The 21,055-nt window shown below is 48.2% G+C and overlaps 1 protein-coding gene across 3 annotated transcripts in view; it reads left to right on the top strand.

Moving 5' to 3' along the window:
- The window catches only part of KIFC2 (kinesin family member C2), a 91,600-nt gene extending 86,588 nt beyond the window's left edge, over window positions 1-5,012 (top strand). The window contains exons 18-20 of one of the 3 annotated variants that reach the window (XM_068238181.1): window positions 607-736; window positions 1,982-2,211; window positions 2,967-5,012. In XM_068238181.1, the coding sequence (XP_068094282.1) occupies window positions 607-736; window positions 1,982-2,211; window positions 2,967-3,095 (489 nt within the window). In that variant the 3' untranslated portion in view covers window positions 3,096-5,012. The other 2 variants (XR_011020993.1, XM_068238182.1) reach the window with 2 other exon arrangements.
- The last annotated feature ends 16,043 nt before the right edge of the window (window positions 5,013-21,055 follow it).

The following is a 21,055-nucleotide window of genomic DNA, read 5'->3' on the forward strand; positions in this document are numbered from 1 at the left end:
CTGCTCCTGTGGTGCTGCCCCTCTCTGCTAATCCCGACTGACCTCTGCTGCCAATCTCATCCACCTCTCCTCTCGCTCCTCTGGTGCTGCCCCTCTCTGCCAATCCCTACTGACCTCTACTGCCCATCTCATCCACCTCTCCTCCCACTCCTTTGATGCTGCCCCTCTCTGCCAATCCCTACTGACCTCTGCTGCCTGCCTCATCCACCTCTCCCCCCACTCCTCTGAGGCAGCCCCTCTCTGCCAATCCCTACTGACCTCTGCTGCCTGCCTCATCCACTTCTCCTTCCGCTCCTCTGCCAATCCCTACTGACCTCTGCTGCCCGCCTCATCCACCTCTCCTCCCGCTCCTCTGATGCTGCCCCTCTCTGCCAATCCCGAATGAGCTCTGCTGCCCATCTCATCCACCTCCCCCCCGCTCCTCTAGAGAATCCAGTTCAAACATATTCCTGTATGTTCAATGGCTTCGCACTTGACAAAGGATCTTGGATGATCTGAAAATATAATAATAAAATAATAGTAGTAATTCTCACTATAGGGATGTCGGAAGATATGAAGATACCGTTCTGTAGAGCTTACACTCTAATATCGGCTTTGTTTCTGCAGCTCCTGGCTCTGGGGAAACGCAACAGGGCAACATTCTGCACCAACATGAATGAGAGAAGTTCTCGCTCCCATGCTTTACTTACTGTCACCATAACTGGCCAAGAACTGGTCTCTGGATCCATCACTACAGGTACGGGGTTACTGTCACCATAACTGGCCAAGAACTGGTCTCTGGATCCATCACTACAGGTACGGGGTTACTGTCACCATAACTGGCCAGGAACTGGTCTCTGGATCCATCACTACAGGTACGGGGTTACTGTCACCATAACTGGCCAAGAACTAGTCTCTGGATCCATCACTACAGGTACGGGGTTACTGTCACCATAACTGGCCAGGAACTGGTCTCTGGATCCATCACTACAGGTATGGGGTTACTGTCACCATAACTGGCCAAGAACTGGTCTCCGGATCCATCACTACAGGTATGGGGTTACTGTCACCATAACTGGCCAGGAACTGGTCTCTGGATCCATCAGTACAGTTGTGGGGTTACTGTCACCATAACTGGCCAGGAACTGGTCTCCGGATCCATCACTACAGGTATGGGGTTACTGTCACCATAACTGGCCAAGAACTGGCCTCCGGATCCATCACTACAGGTATGGGGTTACTGTCACCATAACTGGACAGGAACTGGTCTCTGGATCCATCACTACAGGTATGGGGTTACTGTCACCATACCTGGCCAAGAACTGGTCTCTGGATCCATCACTACAGGTATGGGGTTACTGTCACCATAACTGGCCAAGAACTGGTCTCCGGATCCATCACTACAGGTACGGGGTTACTGTCACCATAACTGGCCAGGAACTGGTCTCTGGATCCATCACTACAGGTATGGGGTTACTGTCACCATAACTGGCCTCTGGATCCATCAGTACAGGTATGGGGTTACTGTCACCATAACTGGACAGGAACTGGTCTCTGGATCCATCACTACAGGTATGGGGTTACTGTCACCATAACTGGCCAGGAACTGGTCTCCGGATCCATCACTACAGGTATGGGGTTACTGTCACCATAACTGGCCAGGAACTGGCCTCTGGATCCATCACTACAGGTATGGGGTTACTGTCACCAGAACTGGCCAGGAACTGGTCTCTGGATCCATCACTACAGTTGTGGGGTTAATATCAACATAACTGGCCAGGAACTGGTCTCTGGATCCATCACTACAGGTATGGGGTTACTGTCACCATAACTGGCCAAGAACTGGTCTCTGGATACATCACTACAGGTGTGGGGTTACTGTCAGGGACCATTTCTCTGTATGTACACACTGTATAGATACGGCATACTGATTGCCCACAATGGAGTCCTGTGTGTGATCTGGAATATTACGATTGAGCCTATGGAGTTTGTGTCTTCTCAGGAAAGATGAATTTGGTGGACCTGGCGGGCTCGGAGCGTGTGAGCAAGTCGGGGGCTGAGGGCGAGAGGCTGAAAGAGGCCCAGAATATAAACAAGTCTCTGCTGGCACTGGGAGAGGTGATTCAGGCTCTGAGGGCCAAACAGTCCCACATACCTTTCCGCAACTCCAAACTCACCTACCTGCTGCAAGACTCTCTGGGCAAAGGAAACAAAACAATCATGATGGTTCAGGTTGGACATGATAAAAGCATGACTACACCACTGCATCTGGTTCTTACACCAGTGCATGTTGGGAGTAATGGCTGCTGCATGCTGAATATTGCAACTACTACACCAGTGCATCCTGGGAGTAATGGCTGCTGCATGCGAAGAATTGCAAGTACTGCACCAGTGCATGCTGGGAGTAATAAGTGCTGCATGCTGAGAATTGCAATTACTGCACTGGTGCATGCTGAGAGTAATGACTGCTGCATGCTGAGAATAGCAACTACTGCACCAGTGCATGCTGGGAATAATGACTGCTGCATGCTGAGAATTGCAAGTACTGCGCCAGTGCATGCTGGTAGCTCAGCTGACCCTGGCGGGCACATGATATTGGGGTGTAGGTGGGGCTGCGGTCTTAGTATTAGTCTCTCGGGCTGTTAGTTGTAGCTCTGCTGACCTTGCCGGGCACATGATACGGGTGTGTAGGTGGGGCTGCGGTCTTAGTATTAGTCTCTCGGGCTGTATGCAGTAGATGCACTGACCCTGCTTGGCACATGATACGGGTGTGTAGGTGGGGCTGCGGTCTTAGTATTAGTCTCTCGGGCTGTATGCAGTAGATGCACCGACCATGCTTGGCACATGATACGGGTGTGTAGGTGGGGCTGCGGTCTTAGTATTAGTCTCTCGGGCTGTATGCAGTAGATGCACTGACCCTGCTTGGCACATGATACGGGTGTGTAGATGGAGCTGAGGTCTAAGTATTTGTTTCTTGTCCCTGGCAGGTGTCACCACTGGAGGATAATGTTGGGGAAACCGTCTGCTCTTTGAACTTTGCTCAGCGGGTCTGTAAAGTGGAGCTGGGCCCAGCGGCCCGCAAGATTGACAGCGTTACGTCCAAAGCAGACATGTGACCTCAGGCCGGACCACCCACAGTGCATGGGCACAGGTGATCTGAGGGGGTGGATGGCAGCAACCCCCCCCCCCACACCTGAGGCTTGGCGCTGCTCTAAAGGACACTATTTCCACAACTGCTGGGCATGAGACTAAAGCTTACCAAGAGCACTAAGCAGGCATGGCTTGCCTACTCACCCTAGTGCCAAAGATGCCCCTCCCCTACAGAGAATGGAGGAGGTGTGGCCTATATCCGCAGAATGTTTCTATAATGTACAGAGATGTTATATTGTCATGTTTATGCCATATACAAGCTGTAGGTTAGTTTTTCCTATAGTGAATGATATTATATATGGGTATAGCGGGTGTAATAAGCACACGACTGTTGCTCTGATACTGTTCAAGCAGGGATAATAATGAATACCAGTGTGTCTGCCCATCTCTGTGCCCACACTGGCCACTGTGACCTACCATAGGACCCATTCAGAGAGCACTTCCTGTCTTCTCACAGAGTCCACACAGCACTTCCTGTCCTCTCACACAGAACTTCCTTTCCTGTCATGCAGCTCACACAGCACTTCCTGTCCACTCATGCAGCTCATACAGCACTTCCTGTCCTCTCATGCAGCACACACAGCACTTCCTGTCCTCTCATGCAGCTCGAACGGCACTTCCTGTCCTCTCATGCAGCTCGCACAGCACTTCCTGTCCTCTCATGCAGCTCGCACAGCACTTCCTGTCCTCTCATGCAGCTCGCACAGCACTTCCTGTCCTCTCATGCAGCTCGCACAGCACTTCCTGTCCTCTCATGCAGCTCACACAATCTCATTGGGTACTGCAGGTGCATACATCAAATAAGGGCACCAGGAAAAAAGGGCTGGGGGTATGGCCGAAATTTTAAGATATTGTCTGTACCAATATTTTTATTGTTTCTTTATCTGAGATAGAATAATAAATATGTTAAAATAACGGTAATAAAAATCGCAAAATATTGTTTATAACAATAACGAAACTATATTTACAGTCGTAATAAGCATAGTAAAACAGGTAAAAACCCTACTCTCACACAGAACCCTCCCTCTACCGACGCCTAAAACTAAGACACCCCTGGTGGTGCCTAACCCTAACCCCGCCCCCCCCCCCCCCGGTGGTACCTAACCCGAAGGCCTCCCTGGTGGTGCCTAACCCTAAGACCCCCTGGTGATGCCCAACTCTATGGTCTCCCTGGTGGTGCCTAATCCTAAAAATGCCCTTCCTGACGCCTTCCCTAAAATCTCCGCTGCAAATACCCTTAATACAAAAAGTGATACATTTCTAAGATGAAGTTCAAAACGATAATTTATGATTTAATTCTCAAAACTAAATTTCAAAACAATATTTATAGAAACACATTCTCAAAATGAAAAAAAAAAAAAAAATGAAAACATTTGTTTGGATGGGCCCAGCGCCTGCTAGTTATTGGGGACCCAAATTCCTTCTTTGGTGCCCAATTGCCGATATTTTGCATTAGCGCCTATTGGATGCCCAAATAGTCCATCATCCCCAGGCATCCAAATTTCCTGATTCCATTGCAGATAACCTGTTCTGGAATTCGGGTTCAGTCTCGAGAGATGAGCTTGAATTTCAACTGTCTGTGGAAACTTCCACTGACTTGACACTGAGCCAATGAAGCCCAGAAGCTGATGAGCAATTCACCTGCAGCCAGTTAATTAACCGGCAGATGCTGGGCTTGATGACCTTCATTCTAAGTCAATGAAAATGTACACAGAAGGTTGGAATTCAGACTCACGTCTGCTGTCCTACAAGCTTTGCAGAGCTCAGTCAGTAGTCAGACTGCAGCGGGCGGAGCTCACGGATGACACAACTGAAGCTGTCATTTTGTTTTGTGCTACCTACCCACCAGCAGCTACCCCAGCATTGTGGAGAGCAGGGAAGAGAACGGTCTGTCTCGCTCATTCATTGTGGGGTGGGGGTGGGGGGGGGAGGAGCCTGTGACGGGTCTGAGGACATCACGCTTTCATTGTGGGGGGGAGGAGCCTGTGACAGGTCTGAGGACGTCACTCTTTCATTGTGGGGGGGGGGGGGGGAGCCTGTGACGGGTCTGAGGACATCACGCTTTCATTGTGGGATGGAGGAGCCTGTGACAGGTCTGAGGACGTCACTCTTTCATTGTGGGAGGGAGGAGCCTGTGACAGGTCTGAGGACATCACACTTTCATTGTGGGAGGGAGGAGCCAGTGACAGGTCTGAGGATGTCACTTGGGGGGAGGAGCCTGTGACAGGTCTGAGGATGTCACTTGGGGGAGGAGCCTGTGACAGGTCTGAGGATGTCACTTGGGGGGAGGAGCCTGTGACAGGTCTGAGGATGTCACTTGGGGGAGGAGCTTGTGACAGGTCTGAGGATGTCACTTGGGGGGAGGAGCCTGTGACAGGTCTAAGGATCTCACTTGGGGGAGGAGCCTGTGACAGGTCTGAGGATGTCACTTGGGGGAGGAGCCTGTGACAGGTCTGAGGATGTCACTTTATAGGCTGTATAGTGGGGACTATACAGTATGTTGAGGTATTTTGTCATACTGGCAGTTAAAAATTAAAGAACTCCAGAAATTGAATGCATTACTCTCTTAAATATATGTAAAAATAAAGAGCTATTTACATGATTGCCTGTTCTGTATAATGGAGGCAGATTGACATTCCATCCTCCTTGTACCAGTAAAATAATTGCTAATTTATTACAGTATTATAACCACAAATCAGACATTTCAGCCTGTGGGTCTTTCTCAAGAGCTTACATATTACATAAGTGCTATACTGTATATAGCAATCAGCAAACATGCAGATTTACCTGCCAGATCCATTATATCCAACGTGGCCAATCTGAATTTTGATCGATGTCACCAAGCAATTTTTTTAATCGTTTTTTTCAATCGATTTTGTTCAGTTCTATGAAAATAGAGCCAAAAAGTGATCGAAAAAACAATTAAGAAACGATCGGAAAATTAAAAAAAAAAAAAAAAAAAATCGATCGAAATTCATATCGGAAATAATTGATCTGGCAGATAAATCTGCCACAAAATTGTATGGTGTGTACCTAGCATAAGACACATCAACGGAAATGGAGGGCGGGACTCTGCCTCTCTCTAGTCATTATACACGGAGGAGGAGCGTGGGGTCTGTATAAAGGGCGGGACTCTGCTTCCCTCTAGTCAATATGGTGGGTGGAGTCTATATGGGGGGGCGGGACTCTGCCTCTCTAGTCATTATACGCAGAGGAGGAGGGTGGGGTCTGTATGAAAGGGCGGGACTCTGCTTTCCCCTAGTCATTATACACGGAGGGTGGAGTCTGTATGGGGGGCGGGACTCTGCTTCCCTCTAGTCATTCTACGTGGAGGAGGGTGGGGTCTGCATAGGAGGGGGCGGGACTCTGGACTGAATTGGGCGATTCTGCTTTTTTTTTCCATGTAAAGAAATAATCACATCCAACATTCACCACAGACATTAGCTTCCAGACTTCTTACAAAACGATAATAAGCTTTCAAATAATTGTAATAAAATCTGAAGAATAGGAACAGTATGGAGAGGCGACGTATTGGCCTGACTGCCTGATTCATGGGGCGAGCATGCTTCCTACCACAGTGCAGATTATCTGCTCTCCTCTCTGGATGCAGCAGATGGGCAGGCCACTCAGGTGTTCCATGTGACACAGTACAAAGAACAAAATATAACAGACTACATTTCCCAGCATCCCTGCACTGCAGTGGAAAAAAAAATGTGTCTTCACCGGCAGGCCGGACTAATTAAAAAAAAAGTCAGTATGAACTGCTGCACTTTCTTGGGTACCCGGCCTCTCTATCCCACAGGCCACCTACTCTGGTACCCGGCCTCTCTATCCCACAGGCCACCTACTGCAGTACCCGGCCTCTCTATCCCACAGGGCCACCTACTCCGGTAACTCTATAGTGCCGGTTCCCGCCTGCGTCCCTTCCCTCCCTGCAAGCTTCCTCCAATCAGTTTACAGAAGCGGGGAGGGAAGGGACGCAGGCGGGGAGCCGCGATATAGAGGAGGCGGGGGAACAGCAGTGAATGACAGACATAAGGTAAACAGCCTGCTAGTGACAAGGTGCATGGGGGGGGGGGGGCTGACGGTGACACAGTACAGACACAGAGGCTGGTGATAGTATGCCAAACCAGCCTCTGTATCCTAATAGCATTCTTCAAACCCACCTCGGGTTTTCTTTAAGTACTTTTCAGTACTGGTCGGAGTCACTTTAAACCTTTAAAGGACAACTGTGGTGACATGTTGAGATAGACATGTGTATGTACAGTGCCTAGCACACAAATAACTATGCTGTGTTCCTTTTTTTATTTTTCCTTTCTCTGCCCGACAGAGTTAAATATCAGGTATGTAAGTGGCTGACTCAGTCCTGATTTAGAAGAAGTGACTACAGTGTGACCCTCACTGATAAGAAATTACAACTATAAAACACTTTCCTAGCAGAAAATGGCTTCTGAGAGCAGGAAAGAGATAAAAAGGGTCAATAGTTCATAGATTTTAGCTCTGGCATACTTCAGTGAATGTGTCATTGAGCAAAAACAATAAAACAGTAAAAACTTATTGTAAAAAGTAGATTTAAATTTAGAATAAAACTGTGGAATATCTTAAAGTGTCATATTTAGGAGGAGGATGATAGATACAATTGTTTATATCATTAGTTTATTTTCACCTCGGGTGTCCTTTAAATCAGAAATGGAGCCCCAATAGCAGTTTAGAGGAGGGCATTCCCAGATGATGTGTAGAGTACCTGTTTCCCGACAACGTCTCCAGCATAATTTTGGATAATCTTGGGAAAATGTAGACAGTTTAGAAGAAGGGGTCAAACACCATCTCATAGATGGTGAAATGTTTCTCAGTGTGTTATTTTTTTTGTTATTTAGCAAAATGCTGAAAAGGTTTTTTTTTTTAACCAATTTCTTGTGAAACATTAACCATTTACCGCCATCCTAACGTATTAAAACGTCATGCTTACCGCTATTAACAGCAACATGACGTTTTAATACGTCGCGCATTCCCGCCGCTGCTACCGCCATGTGTCCTATGAGTGTTCACTAGCGCCATCTTGTGGCCAAAAAGTATATTACACCTACAAAATACATACATTTTCAAGTATATACACATCATTAATAAAATTACACTTCCAACCCCCCCCCCCCAAAAAAAATCAGCTTAAAAAAAAATAAATAGTTGCCTTAGGGACTCAGCTTTTTTTATTCTATATTTTATGGGGGAAAATTAATTTTAATTTATTACATAGGGGCTTGTAATTATGGCCAGAACAAACAGAAAAATAACCACTTATATTTCAAAATAATATACTGTCGCCATACATTGTGGTAGGGACATAATCTAAACGGTTTAATTATCGGGACCACTGGGCAAATAAAACGTGTTTGTTTTATCCACAGGAGAATGTTTAATTTTAAAACTATAAAGGCTGAACACTGAGAAATAATGATTTTTCTTCTTTTTTTTCTGTTTTTCTCATTAAAATGCATTTAGAATAAAAAAATTCTTAGCAAAATGTACTATCCATAGAAAGCCTAATTGGTGGCGAAAAAAACGAGGTATAGATCATTTTCTTGTGATAAGTAGTAATAAAGTTATTAGGGAATAAAAGGGAGGAACGCTGACAACTGAAAATTGCTCTGGTCCGTTAGGATAAAAACCCTTGGGGGTGAACTGGTTAATGTGTAATTCCTACAACCAATATTCTGCTAATCTATCCTATATGTAATAACCAAGTTCCGATAGCTCGCTATGACATAATGAAATCTCCTCCTTAAAGGGGTACTGTGGAGGGCTGTAAAAACAAAAACTGACACAAAGGGCTTCACACCTCGGGCGTTTTTGCAAATCACCCTAAACCCGCTAGTGCAATGAATCCTTATGAGACAGTTCATATCAGCGCGTTTCGTCTGCTTTCCGCTGAGCAAAGAGCTGCCTGTACCATTTTTAGGGCAATTTTGCTCCAATGGAAGCTATAGGAAAAGCAAAAAAAACAAACAAAAAAAACACTTTATGCTCTTTCCGGGGCAGAGTCCACTTCCTGAATTGTGTCAGGGAGTGAATAAACAAACCGTTCTGCAAAAGCATTTTATAAAAACCGCAGTGCCCACCCGAGCGCCGGGAGGGAACGGAGAATCGGAGGAGGGCAGTACAGGACATGGCAGCTGCAGGGGGCGATAGAAGCCCCAGTAAGTGTCAGTTTTTTGTTTTTACAACCCTCCACAGAACCCCTTTAAACATGTTGTGGTTAATTAGTTGTGCTAAACGGAATCTCAGAATTTTAGTTATGCGCATGTTATCATTTCTGAAAAGAGTAAGTTTGAATGTTCTTGTGGTATGAAGATGAAGGGGCAATAAATTCAGTGTTCTCCCCAGAAATTTTTTCCAGCCGGGCGGTATGAAAAAGCAGCCGGGTGGGAAAGGTTATGCTGAGTGCTACTAGGTGGGAAATCGCGCGCGCACCCCCCCCCCCTGCTCATTAAATTGACAGACTAGGGTCCTGTTGTAGTGGAATCTCTTAAAGGGATACTTAACTGAAGAAAAATTAGGCTAGTTACTTTCCTGGGGATTCTTCTAGCCTCCTAAAGTCCTCCTGCTGCCCTCACCTCCATTCCACGCTGCTCTGTTACTTAGCCTCACACCTCCTCGATCATGCTCCTGTGGTCAGAGGTGCTTTGCCCATGTGCAGTAGCAATTTTTAGTTACTGCGCAAGTGCAGAATGCTACCGGTCACGGGAATATGATGGAGGAGGCGAGTGACACTTGGCTGCGTATGCAGCGTTCAGAGAGGAACACAGCGGTGCGGAATGACTGCAAGGGACAAGAACAACTTAAGGGGCTGGAAGAAGCCCCAGGTTAGTAACTGGCCATTTTCCTTTAACAAGTTAAAGTGTCCTTTAAAATTCTAACTACCCTTCTGCTGATTTAACCATGAAACTAGCAGCTTTTCCCATATACATGGGTGGTCCCAGTGTGGAAATGAGGATTTCTGGGCTATAGCATGATATTGATACGCAGGCAGCTTATCTTATCAATATCATGCTATAGCCCCAGATATCCCCTCTTACACCACCCATGTACATAGGAAACATGGGGAAAAAAATCTTGGTAGTTTCACTGTCAAATCTGCAGATTGACCCTAGCTGCTGGTTGTAATGGGACACTGTCAGTCACACGAGATATTGCTGGCTATGTGGCTGTAAAGGGGCCTGGGTGTCTCTCACTAATCACTTTGTGCCCCCCCCCCCACAAGCTGCAGCTCCCCCCCCCCACCAGTGACACTCACCTCTGGCATTAATCAGCGCCCAGGGAAGGCAGTGACAGGACTAGATAATCATGGAGGTAAAAGGGTCAAGGCAGCTTCATAAAGTTGTGGCTGGCGGCAGCTGAGTTAGAGGCCCCCCTCCTCCATTAGAAGCAAGCCAGACTCGCACATACACAAACATGCTGCGGCTGGCAGCAGGACCTGTATACGGAGTACAGGAGAGTGTCTGGCAAAACATTCTACAAAGCACACAGCTGTGTGTTATCTCCAGCTCATATGAGCTGCTAGTACTGGGAGAGGATGAGGAGGACAGCGTCTGGCTGCACATTCCGAGAGCCGCGCTTCCTCTCTCTTCAGCACAACTGAGCTGCGTGTCTGACGTCCCTGCATTCCCCGCCCCTCCACACAACAGACGGGAACTGAGGAGGAGGGCGGAGGCATCGTCCCTGAGTGACAGCGGCTGGCTGCAATGATACAGCCGCCGCTGCTCACTAAAGAGCCACACAGAACGGGATAATTTCACCCCGGCGCTCAGAGGAGATCAGCCGGGCGGCCCGCCCTGGTAAATGGCCCTGGGGAGAACACTGTAATTGGTCCTAAAGTGTACCTGAAATGGGCCATGTGAGTGTATATATACTTACCTGGGGATTCCTCCAGCCACATTAGGTGTGTGGGGTCCCTCGTTGTCCTCCCTTGCCACTAGGTTATCTTGTAAATCCCCCTGGTAATCAGGCCAGCCATGCGCTTCTGTGCCCGGGAGCGTTCTGTACAGTACTACGGCGCATGCGCAGAACGCTCCTGGCCGAGGAAACGCAACAGAGGGGTTAGTACATGGCGGCGCACGCGCAGAATAGAGCAGCCAGCCAGATTACCAGGAAGATTTACAAGAGGACGGGGTGGCCGGAGAGGATGGCAAAAAAAACCACCCCACGCACCTAAGGGAAGGTAAGTGTAAATACGCCCACACAGCCCATCTAAGGTTGTCTTTAAAGTGAACCAAGCATCATTTTTAACACCCAGAGCAGCTCTATAGCAAATTAAAAATGCATTCTAAATATGTGGTTTATTATTAAAAACACCTTTCATCTTACCTCATCTTTTTACATTTAGGGGTTAAAACAGGCACTTCTTCCGTCCGTAAAAGGACTGGGGACCCAGAGCAACAGATGATGGAAGGCAGATAAGGAATCACCTCATTAGACTTAACTGACCACAAACGAACCCTGAGCCTTCCCCATGGTACTTCAAAAGGAAAACATTAGCCACACTTAAAGAATTTCACACCTAGCCTGGATAATTGCAGTGTAAAAGCAGCAGGGGTTTGAACTCCTGTAACATGGCAGCCCTTTCAGCTATCTGAACCCAGGAGCTGCTTAGATCACCTTAAAGAGAAACTGTAACCAAGGATTGAACTTCATCCCAATCAGTACCCGATTCCCCCTTTCCCATGAGAAATCTTTATTCCCAAATATTACTGTTATTTATTAATTGTATTCATTTTTTTAAAATAATAATAATTCATATTTTTCTCAAACGGATCATCAGGGGGCGCTGTATGGCTGATATTGTGGTGAAACCCCTCCCATAGTGTGATGTCAGGACCATGGATCTGACATCACACTGTGGGAGCCTTGTTGCATTGTGGGAAATAACTATTTCCAACTGCCAAAAAAGCAGCATCTCCTTCCAGTGACCTCACCTGCCAGCAGTAAAGATGTCACCATGTGATGTCAGAATGTAAATCAGGGACAGGAAAGATCTTACAATGGGCAAACACTGACTAAATCATTTACACATAATTATTGTAAAAATGAAGCAGTTTTGTTCATTACATTATTTTCACTGGAGTTCCTCTTTAAGAAATAGAAGGCCACTCTATTCCCCAGTAGTGGAAACATTACTTCATAACAGAGAAGCTGGACGTGGATATTTTATATGAAATGTGTTGAGATTTTAGATATTGTTGCCACGTGTCCAGAGTAAATCGAATAGTAGGATAGAACATTATTTTCATAGCATTTCTGAGATTTGGAGCAAAAAAAAGTTCCATTGGATGAAAGCCTCGCATAGAAATACTCCCCAATGTCAGCCCCGGGGGTTTAGTAGACCGCCAGTATTTAGATATAGCTAAATACACAATTTATGAGATATTTCAAAGCAAGGTGAACCAAAACCATCTAGAGATTCAGGAACCATAACGAGATTATGGCAGATTTATCCCCACTTTCATAAAACATTCCCTCAAAGGAATATAAATGTTATGTGTCTTGTCTTGTCTTGTCTTTCAGAGCAAAGTGAACCAAAACCACCATAGATTCAGTTACCATAACGAGATTATGGTAGATTTATCCCCACTTTCATAAAACATTCCCTCAAAGGAATATAAATGGTTCTGAAAAAAATAAAGAATTTCTGGAAGAACCAGATTGTTAGTGCTGCTAATTTTCCAGCCCATGACAGATAATTACAGAGTACAGTAGTGAGTTGAACATTTGTTAGTAATGGAGGAAAATTAGAGAATAATTCTGAAGATTTAGATGGAATCTTTATTCCTAAATACAATATAGCAGAAGTCACTCAAGGAAAAGGACACTGATGGGAAATAAAACTCTTCCGTTTATCAGAAATATTAATGCCCTACTGTCATGTGACTGCGCTCTGCTCCTGTCACGTCACCACGCTCTGCTCCTGCCGTATTGTCATGTGACCGCGCTCTGCTCCTGCCCTACTGTCATGTAACCACCCTCTGCTCCTGCCCTACTGTCACGTGACCTCCCTCTGCCGTACTGTCACGTAACCTCCCTCTGCTTCTGCCGTACTGTCACGTGACCACGCTCTGCTCCTGCCATACTGTCATGTGACGATGCTCTGCTCCTGCCCTACTGCCACGTCCCGGCTGTACCGTCTAGTGACTACGTTCTGCTCCTGCCATACTGTCATGTGACCGACCTCTGCTTCTGCTGTACTGTCACGTGACCACGCTCTGCTCCTGCCATACTGTCATGTGACGATGCTCTGCTCCTGCCCTACTGCCACGTCCCGGCTGTACCGTCTAGTGACTACGTTCTGCTCCTGCCATACTGTCATGTGACCGACCTCTGCTTCTGCTGTACTGCCACGTCACCACGCTCTGCTCCTGCTGTACTGTCACATGACCGTGCTCTGCTCCTGCCATACTGTCGTGTGACCATGCTCTGCTCCTGCCCTACTGCCACGTCACCACGCTCTGCTCCTGCTGTACTGTCACATGACCACGCTCTGCTCCTGCCCTACTGTCGTGTGACCACGCTCTGCTCATGCTGTACTGTCACATGACTGCGTTCTGCTCCTGCCTTACCGTCCTGTGACAGCGCTCTGCTCCTGCCCTACTGTCACGTGCCCGCCATTTGCTCCTGCCCTACTGTCACGTGCCCGCCCTCTGCTCCTGCCCTACTGTCACGTGCCCGCCCTCTGCTCCTGCCGTACCGTCACGTGCCCGCCCTCTGCTCCTGCCGTACCGTCACGCGACTGCCCTCTGCTCCGTGACCACCCTCTGCTCCTGCCGTACCGTCATGTGACCGCCCTCTGCTCCTGCCGTACCATCACGTGAACGCCCTCTGCTCCTGCCGTACTGTGTGAAAGAGTTCTGCTCCTGCCGTACTGTCACGTGACAGCACTCTGCTCCTGCCATGTTGTCACGTGACCCCACTCTGCTCCTGCCATACTGTCATGGGGCCTCCCTCTGCTCCTGCCATTTGACTGTACTCTGCTCCAGCTGTACTGCCTAACTCTCTTTCATTTCTTTTGTCCTGCAGTGGAAGGAGCAAACTCCCTTTTGTTTGTGTCCCATTACAGTGGGAAGGGCAGACTCCCATTCATCCTGCAGTGGGAGGGGCAGACTCCCTTCTGTCTGTGTCACCTTACAGTGGGAGGGGCAGACTCCCATTCATCCTGCAGTGGGAGGGGCAGACTCCCTTCTGTCTGTGTCACCTTACAGTGGGAGGGGCAGACTCCCATTCATCCTACACTGGGAGGGGCAGACTCCCTTCCATTTGTGTCACCCTACAGTGGGAGTAGTGCCTCATGTCTATATCATGTCAACGTAAGAGAAGCGCTGCTGAAATGAGCTGTCATGCAACACACATGGACACTAAACACACGTAACGCTCACACATGACAGTTCCTTCCGTGTTGGACACAGGGGGGAGTCCCCGTGATGTAAGCGATCGCCGATCTTCTGCCCGGATCACAGCTCCATTCCCTCCTCCCGCTCGCTCCTCCCCTTGTAGCTTGGGATTGGCGGAGTCTCCTGGAGGCCTGACAGCGAGCGGAGGAGCTGGTGGATGGGGCTGCGGGGAGGAGACCAGAGGACCAGATCCAGGCATGGCGAAGATCTGCAAAAATACAGGTGATGAGAAAAACTCCAGGATAACCCTCACCTCCTTCAGTATGTCAGATCGATTGCATCAGAAGCAACACACATCCCCATCACACAATCATAAAGTCTCAAGCACACAAAAAGTTAAGTGTCTTTTGCCTTCTTAAAACAGAAGGAATTTGTGACAATTCACCTTAAAGTGTGGTTACCCACAATGCACTGCTACTGAATATGCAAATTATCTCATTATGCCCCTGAATCCAGGCTTACATCCAGAACTGCTGGTGTATAGCAAGCTTACAGCTTTACATTTTAAAAGAGCCACGCCAACCCACATGCAGACAGCCTGTTTCGGACTTTTGGCCCTTATCAGTGCATGGCAGGGAGTGATATGGCTGTATGAGACAGGGCTTGGACCAGTACAACACAGTAACCAAGCAGCTTGGGGTGACCCAAACCACAAGGAAGCTATAGGGGACTTAGAGACTCCGAGGCCTCCTAAAATTGCACTTTTTGTTTAACATTCCTCTTCAGCAGAATAACCCAAGCAAAAACGCCGCACCCCCGCAGCAGATCGCTGTATTTAAACCACCCAAATACCGGGGCAAAAAATCCACAACTATCAAAGGCATGGATTTTGCTGCCCGGGGAGGCAGAGCTTTCAGCTGCAGCTCTGCCTCCATTAGCATCAATCACCGCTGATAGCCACCTCTCCCAGTGAAAGAATTCTGAGAGGGGCGGGGAGAGGCGTCGATCAGCGGGGATTGACGGGAGTAGAGGCACAGCTACAGCCCTAAGCTCTGCTTCTACCAGCAAGCGCTTCCTGCTTTTAGCCCAGGGATTTGGGGGTTTAAATACAGCGTTCTGCCGCAGAGATGCAGCGTTTTAGCTTGGGTTATTCTGCTGATGAGAAATGTTACTTAAAAAGTGCAATTTTAGGCTTCAGAGTCTCTTTAAAAAGAATGAAAAGCACAGAAAAAGTGAAAAACTTTCCCAACACAAAAGTGAATAAGCTAGAACTCACAGGACAGAGCAATTAGCAAGCTTTTGCCAAAGGCTCTTCCTGGCTGTCCACATAACCTTTGCCAGGTGAAATAGCCATCAATGTCAGATCACAAATGACAGATCTGGTTAAACTGGATGGACGAATGGTCTTTTCAGCCCAAATAACTGTAAGATATTGTTACGACAGACCTGTACCAGCCTGTGAGGCACCAAAACACCAGGAGGCTGATTACGTGTAACGCAGGCAACCAGTGCGAGGAAACTGCTGATACTCGCGCTAATAAATCAGCACAACTCCCCAACATCTCCATGCTTGCTACGCACTAGTGGCAGCATTACCTAGCAACGGCCGATGCCTACACTTGCTGCGCAATAGTGAGGTATCGGTACCACTATACTTCACTGCCGCGGCTACGCTGGCTGAATAAATCACAGACACTACTAGATCCAGGTCCACCCACCTTATAAATGGATCTCAGTGGGAGGAGCTGCTGAAGGGGTGTGGCCAGACCGATATCTCTGCGCTGTGATTAGTTATAGGGACAGATGCGGACTTGTCAGGGGACTGGAGCTCTGCAGCTATTATGACCTAAGAGTGAGTGTGAGTGTTAAATCGTTCACACCGATATCCATCAATGTGTGGCCAGCATTAGCCAAAGCATGGCTCTGAGAAGCTGCAGATCTATGGGCGAGGAAGCATACTTACAGCGAGTTGAGGATTTTCTCTGGCATGATGCTGTCTGGCCGGGTGTCCCGCAGGGTTTCCTCCAGCAGGGGGCACACACTCAGGACTCTAGTGCTGCTCAGGCAGAACTCCCCCGCATCCTCTATGGTGGCCTCTTCCTCCTCCAGGGAGGTGTCATGTGACCTGCAGAGACATACATGCAAACACGTTGTCCACCATATAGGATACAAGATGCCGCAGCACAAGTAATGGCCAGACGCCAGGACTGCACCATCTGCCCCCCCCCCCCCCCCCCCCCCCAATACTCAGAGGAGCCTGGACTGCTCCATCTGCCGCCGCCCCCCCCCCCCCCCCCAATACTCAGAGGAGCCAGGACTACACCATCTGCCCTTCCCCCCCCCCCCCCCCCAATACTCAGAGGAGCCTGGACTGCACCATCTGCCCTTCCGCCCCTCCCCCCCCCAATACTCAGAGGAGCCTGGACTGGACCGCACCATCTGCCCCCCCCCAATACTCAGAGGAGCCAGGACTACACCATCTGCACCCCCCCCAAAACCGTTGACCATTCCTGTCATCACCTCCATACCTCCCAACATTTTGAGGTAAGAAAGAGGGAAACTTAAGCCACACCCCTAATAACGCCCCTGGCACACCTCTAGTCACACACCCAATCAAGATTTTATGAGAAAAATATGTTTTAGGATTCAGACCACACTGGACTTTTCTATCCTGGTATTCCTTCATAATAACACATGGGAATAAGAAATCAATCAATTTAAAGGATGGGTATAAAGTTTAGAATCAATTTAACACATTTTTCGATAGAAAAAAACATATATTTATATACATCTGTACATGAGTCCTGAAAGAGGGACAAATGAGGAGGAAAGAGGGACAGAGCTCCCAAAGAGGGACAGTTGGGGGCTATGCACCTCCAGCCTAAGAACCTTTTCACACTACGTTTATTGCAGTATAATTCTGAATGCCCACTGGCTGCCCATACAATTCTATGGGCCTGTTCACAGTATTTTTTTTTTTAAGCTATAGGTCATTTCTGAGAGGGAAGGAGGGAGAGCTCTGGCCGGGACACAGGATCTGAGCTCCTCTGTTAGCTGGATAATGTCCTGGTTAAGGGCACCACCTCTATTTACAAAAACCTATACATATAAAATCAGCTGGGGCAATCATAAATTAGATAATAGGGTGCTGAAGCCGGTAAACCAGACTATGAGACAATAGTCCTACTCAATCAGAAAACCTGTAAATCACTCGCACACCAAGCAAAAAAAGTAGATGCAAAAAGTTTGTGTATTAAAGAGACTCCGTAACAAAAATTGCATCCTGTTTATCATCCTACAAGTTCCAAAAGCTATTCTGTGTTCTGGCTTACTGCAGCACGTTCTACTATCACAGTCTCTGTAATAAATCAACTTATCTCTCTCTTGTCAGACTTGTCAGCCTGTGTCTGGAAGGCTGCCAAGTTCTTCAGTGTTGTGGTTCTGTGATGCATCTCCCCCCTCCAGGCCCCTCTCTGCACACTGCCTGTGTATTATTTAGATTAGTGCAGCTTCTCTCTTATCTTTTACAGGCTGGATAAATCGTCCTCTGAGCTGGCTGGGCTTTCACATACTGAGGAATTACATACAGGCAGAGCTGTCTGCACTCTGCAGGAAGAAACAGCCTGACACTTCAGTGGAAGATAGCTGCAGGGGGAAAGAAACACACAAATGATCTCTTGAGTTTCAAAAGGAAGGGTGTATACAGCCTGCTTGTGTATGAATGTATTTTCTATGTGTGGACATACTGTACATCAACCTACTTCCTGTTTTGGTGGCCATTTTGTTTGTTTATAAACAAACTTTTTAAAACTGTTTTTAACCACTTTTAATGCGGCAGGGAGCGGCGAAATTGTGACAGAGGGTAATAGGAGATGTCCCCTAACGCACTGGTATGTTTACTTTTGTGCGATTTTAACAATACAGATTCTCTTTAACTACAAAAAGCATTAGAGTCAGTGACAAGTTATTGGTCACAGAAGGCAAACAGCACAGTAATAGACAATTGCACTGGGGCTGTTATGGAGTCACTGCACAGCGGTATTATGGCTATATACAATATACAGCCTCAGAAAAACATTTGCAGTCAGACAGCAATAGCAATGCAACTACACATAATGGTGACAGTGCAAAAACATGAGCAGTAGAGCAGTCAGACAGCAGTATGCAGAATATCACAGAGGCTCCATAGTGAGTGTATATCCCCGGACAGCTCGCTGTTTCGGAACACCCTTCGTCAGGGAGTATATGCCTGTATGCTCCTTCCGGATGCTGCTATGGAGGCTCTGATATTCTGCATACGGTTGTCTGACTGCTCATGTTTTTGCACTGTCACCATTATGTGTCGTTGCGTTGCGATTGCCGTTGTACTGCATAGGTTTTTCTGATGCTGTATATTGTATATAGCCATAATACTGCTGTGCAGAGACTCCATAGGAGGCCTAGTGCGATTGTCTATTACTGTGCTGTTTGCCTTCTGTGACCAATAACTTGTCACTGACTAATGCTTTCTGTATTTAATACACAAACTTTTTGCATCTACTTTTTTGCTTGGTGTGCGAGTCATTTACATGGTTTATAAGGGCACCACCTCTGACATGGAAGACCAGGGTTCAAATCCTGGCTAGGGTCAGTACCTATTCAGTAAGGAGTTCTTGGGCGAGACTCCCCAACACCCCAGGGTGGCCTCAAGAGCTTTGAGTTCTACAGGAGGAAAACGCTATACAAACGTTAGGATTATTATAGGATTACACATTCTCCAGCCAGTTAGTGACATCCGGGTCTCAACTGCACCCCACATCAGAGCTTGTGGCTTCCAGCTGAGTAACTGACCCACAGCCAGAACGTTCCCCTCAGGCCTGGGCTCGCCGAACATTCCCCTCAGGCCTGGGCTCGCCGAACGTTCCCCGCAGGCCTGGGCTCGCCGAACGTTCCCCGCAGGCCTGGGCTCGCCGAACGTTCCCCGCAGGCCTGGGCTCGCCGAACGTTCCCCGCAGGCCTGGGCTCGCCGAACGTTCCCCGCAGGCCTGGGCTCGCCGAACGTTCCCCGCAGGCCTGGGCTCGCCGAACGTTCCCCGCAGGCCTGGGCTCGCCGAACGTTCCCCGCAGGCCTGGGCTCGCCGAACGTTCCCCGCAGGCCTGGGCTCGCCGAACGTTCCAGTGTTCTCCCCAGGATCAATTAAGTGGGCGCGCCGCCCGGGTGAATTAAGGCCCCGCCCGGCTGCTATTTTGCATATTAGAAAAGCCAGCGCTGTTCTCTGCACTCAGCGCTGACTCCTCTGTGCCCAGCAAGCTCAGCTCCTCTACGTACGAGATCTCCCGCTTTCCGGCGGGCTCGTACACTCATTGGCTCGGCATGGCAATAGGCGGGGCCATCTGTTATACTGTAGAGATGGGAAGTTCGGATCTTTTCAATGATCCGGATGATTCGAATCGGATCATTGAAGAGATCCGGATCTTTGATTCGAATCTCGGATCATTTTACTACCGGAAGCATTCGGGGGTGAAATGAACAGCAGGACAGGTCTGTGGACAGGAGAAGGGGAGGGAGTGGACACACAGAGAAGGGGAGAAGATGGACAGAGGGCAGGGAGTGGACAGAGATGGGAGGAGGGACGAGCAGAGAGCAGAAATGTTTGCACGTAATACCCACATACTGAAGTCATATGCTTTACATATATTTCACCTATATGCTCATCTGTACACTTTGAAAGAAAAGGTCGCACAGTGAAAGAAAGCATTCCCAGAAGATAAGTGCAGCTGTTTAGTGCTGAGTGCATGAGGATTATATTGCCTTTCAATCACAGTGTCTGCAAAGTTACTGAGCTGTGCTGTGCTGAGCCAAAAGCTTCCAATGTGAAGACTGTGCAGCACTACGGAACAGCCAGCCTATAATGGGCAGCACATTGCAGCCAGTATGTGTGCTCTACACATATCTGGCAGTGGCACCCATGTCCCCTCTCTCTCTCATCTACCTGCTGTCCCTGCAAGGCTGCCTCCCCTCCAACTCAGCGATCCATCTCTGCTCTGCTTCCAAGACCCCGCTGCCCGCTGAGAGGGGGCGTGTCGCTCCTGGTCCCGCCCCTTTTGCGATCCCGAATCACTCATTTTGATGATTCGGATGATCGACTCATAAAATAGATTCGGATCAAAGATCCGAATCGTTCATGATCCGGACAACACTATTATACTGCATAGTGCTCTTCTAGGAAGTTAGAACGAGGTACGTTGCAAGCAGTCTCTCACTCTGTCTGTGCTTGCACGATCGTGAAGGGACGCTGGAGCCTGTGTGACTAAAAGCAGAGCTGGGCAAACTACAGCCCGTCTGGCTCTGTAATCTTGGTATTTATTGCCTCCTTTCCTCCTCATGGCTGTCTCACTTGTCTCTCTCCTCCCTCCCAGTCCCCACCGTACAATTGTTGTACAATTACGTGCCGTACTAACTTTCCCATCTCTGAATTACGGCACTTTTGTCAGACTGAAGAGGGGAGTGCAGGCAATCACTCACTTCCTCAGCAGATCTCCACTCGCTGCAGAGAGCGGGATGTCCTGGT

The sequence above is a fragment of the Hyperolius riggenbachi genome, chromosome 5, assembly GCF_040937935.1.
Source record: "Hyperolius riggenbachi isolate aHypRig1 chromosome 5, aHypRig1.pri, whole genome shotgun sequence".
Taxonomy (NCBI): Eukaryota; Metazoa; Chordata; class Amphibia; order Anura; family Hyperoliidae; genus Hyperolius; species Hyperolius riggenbachi.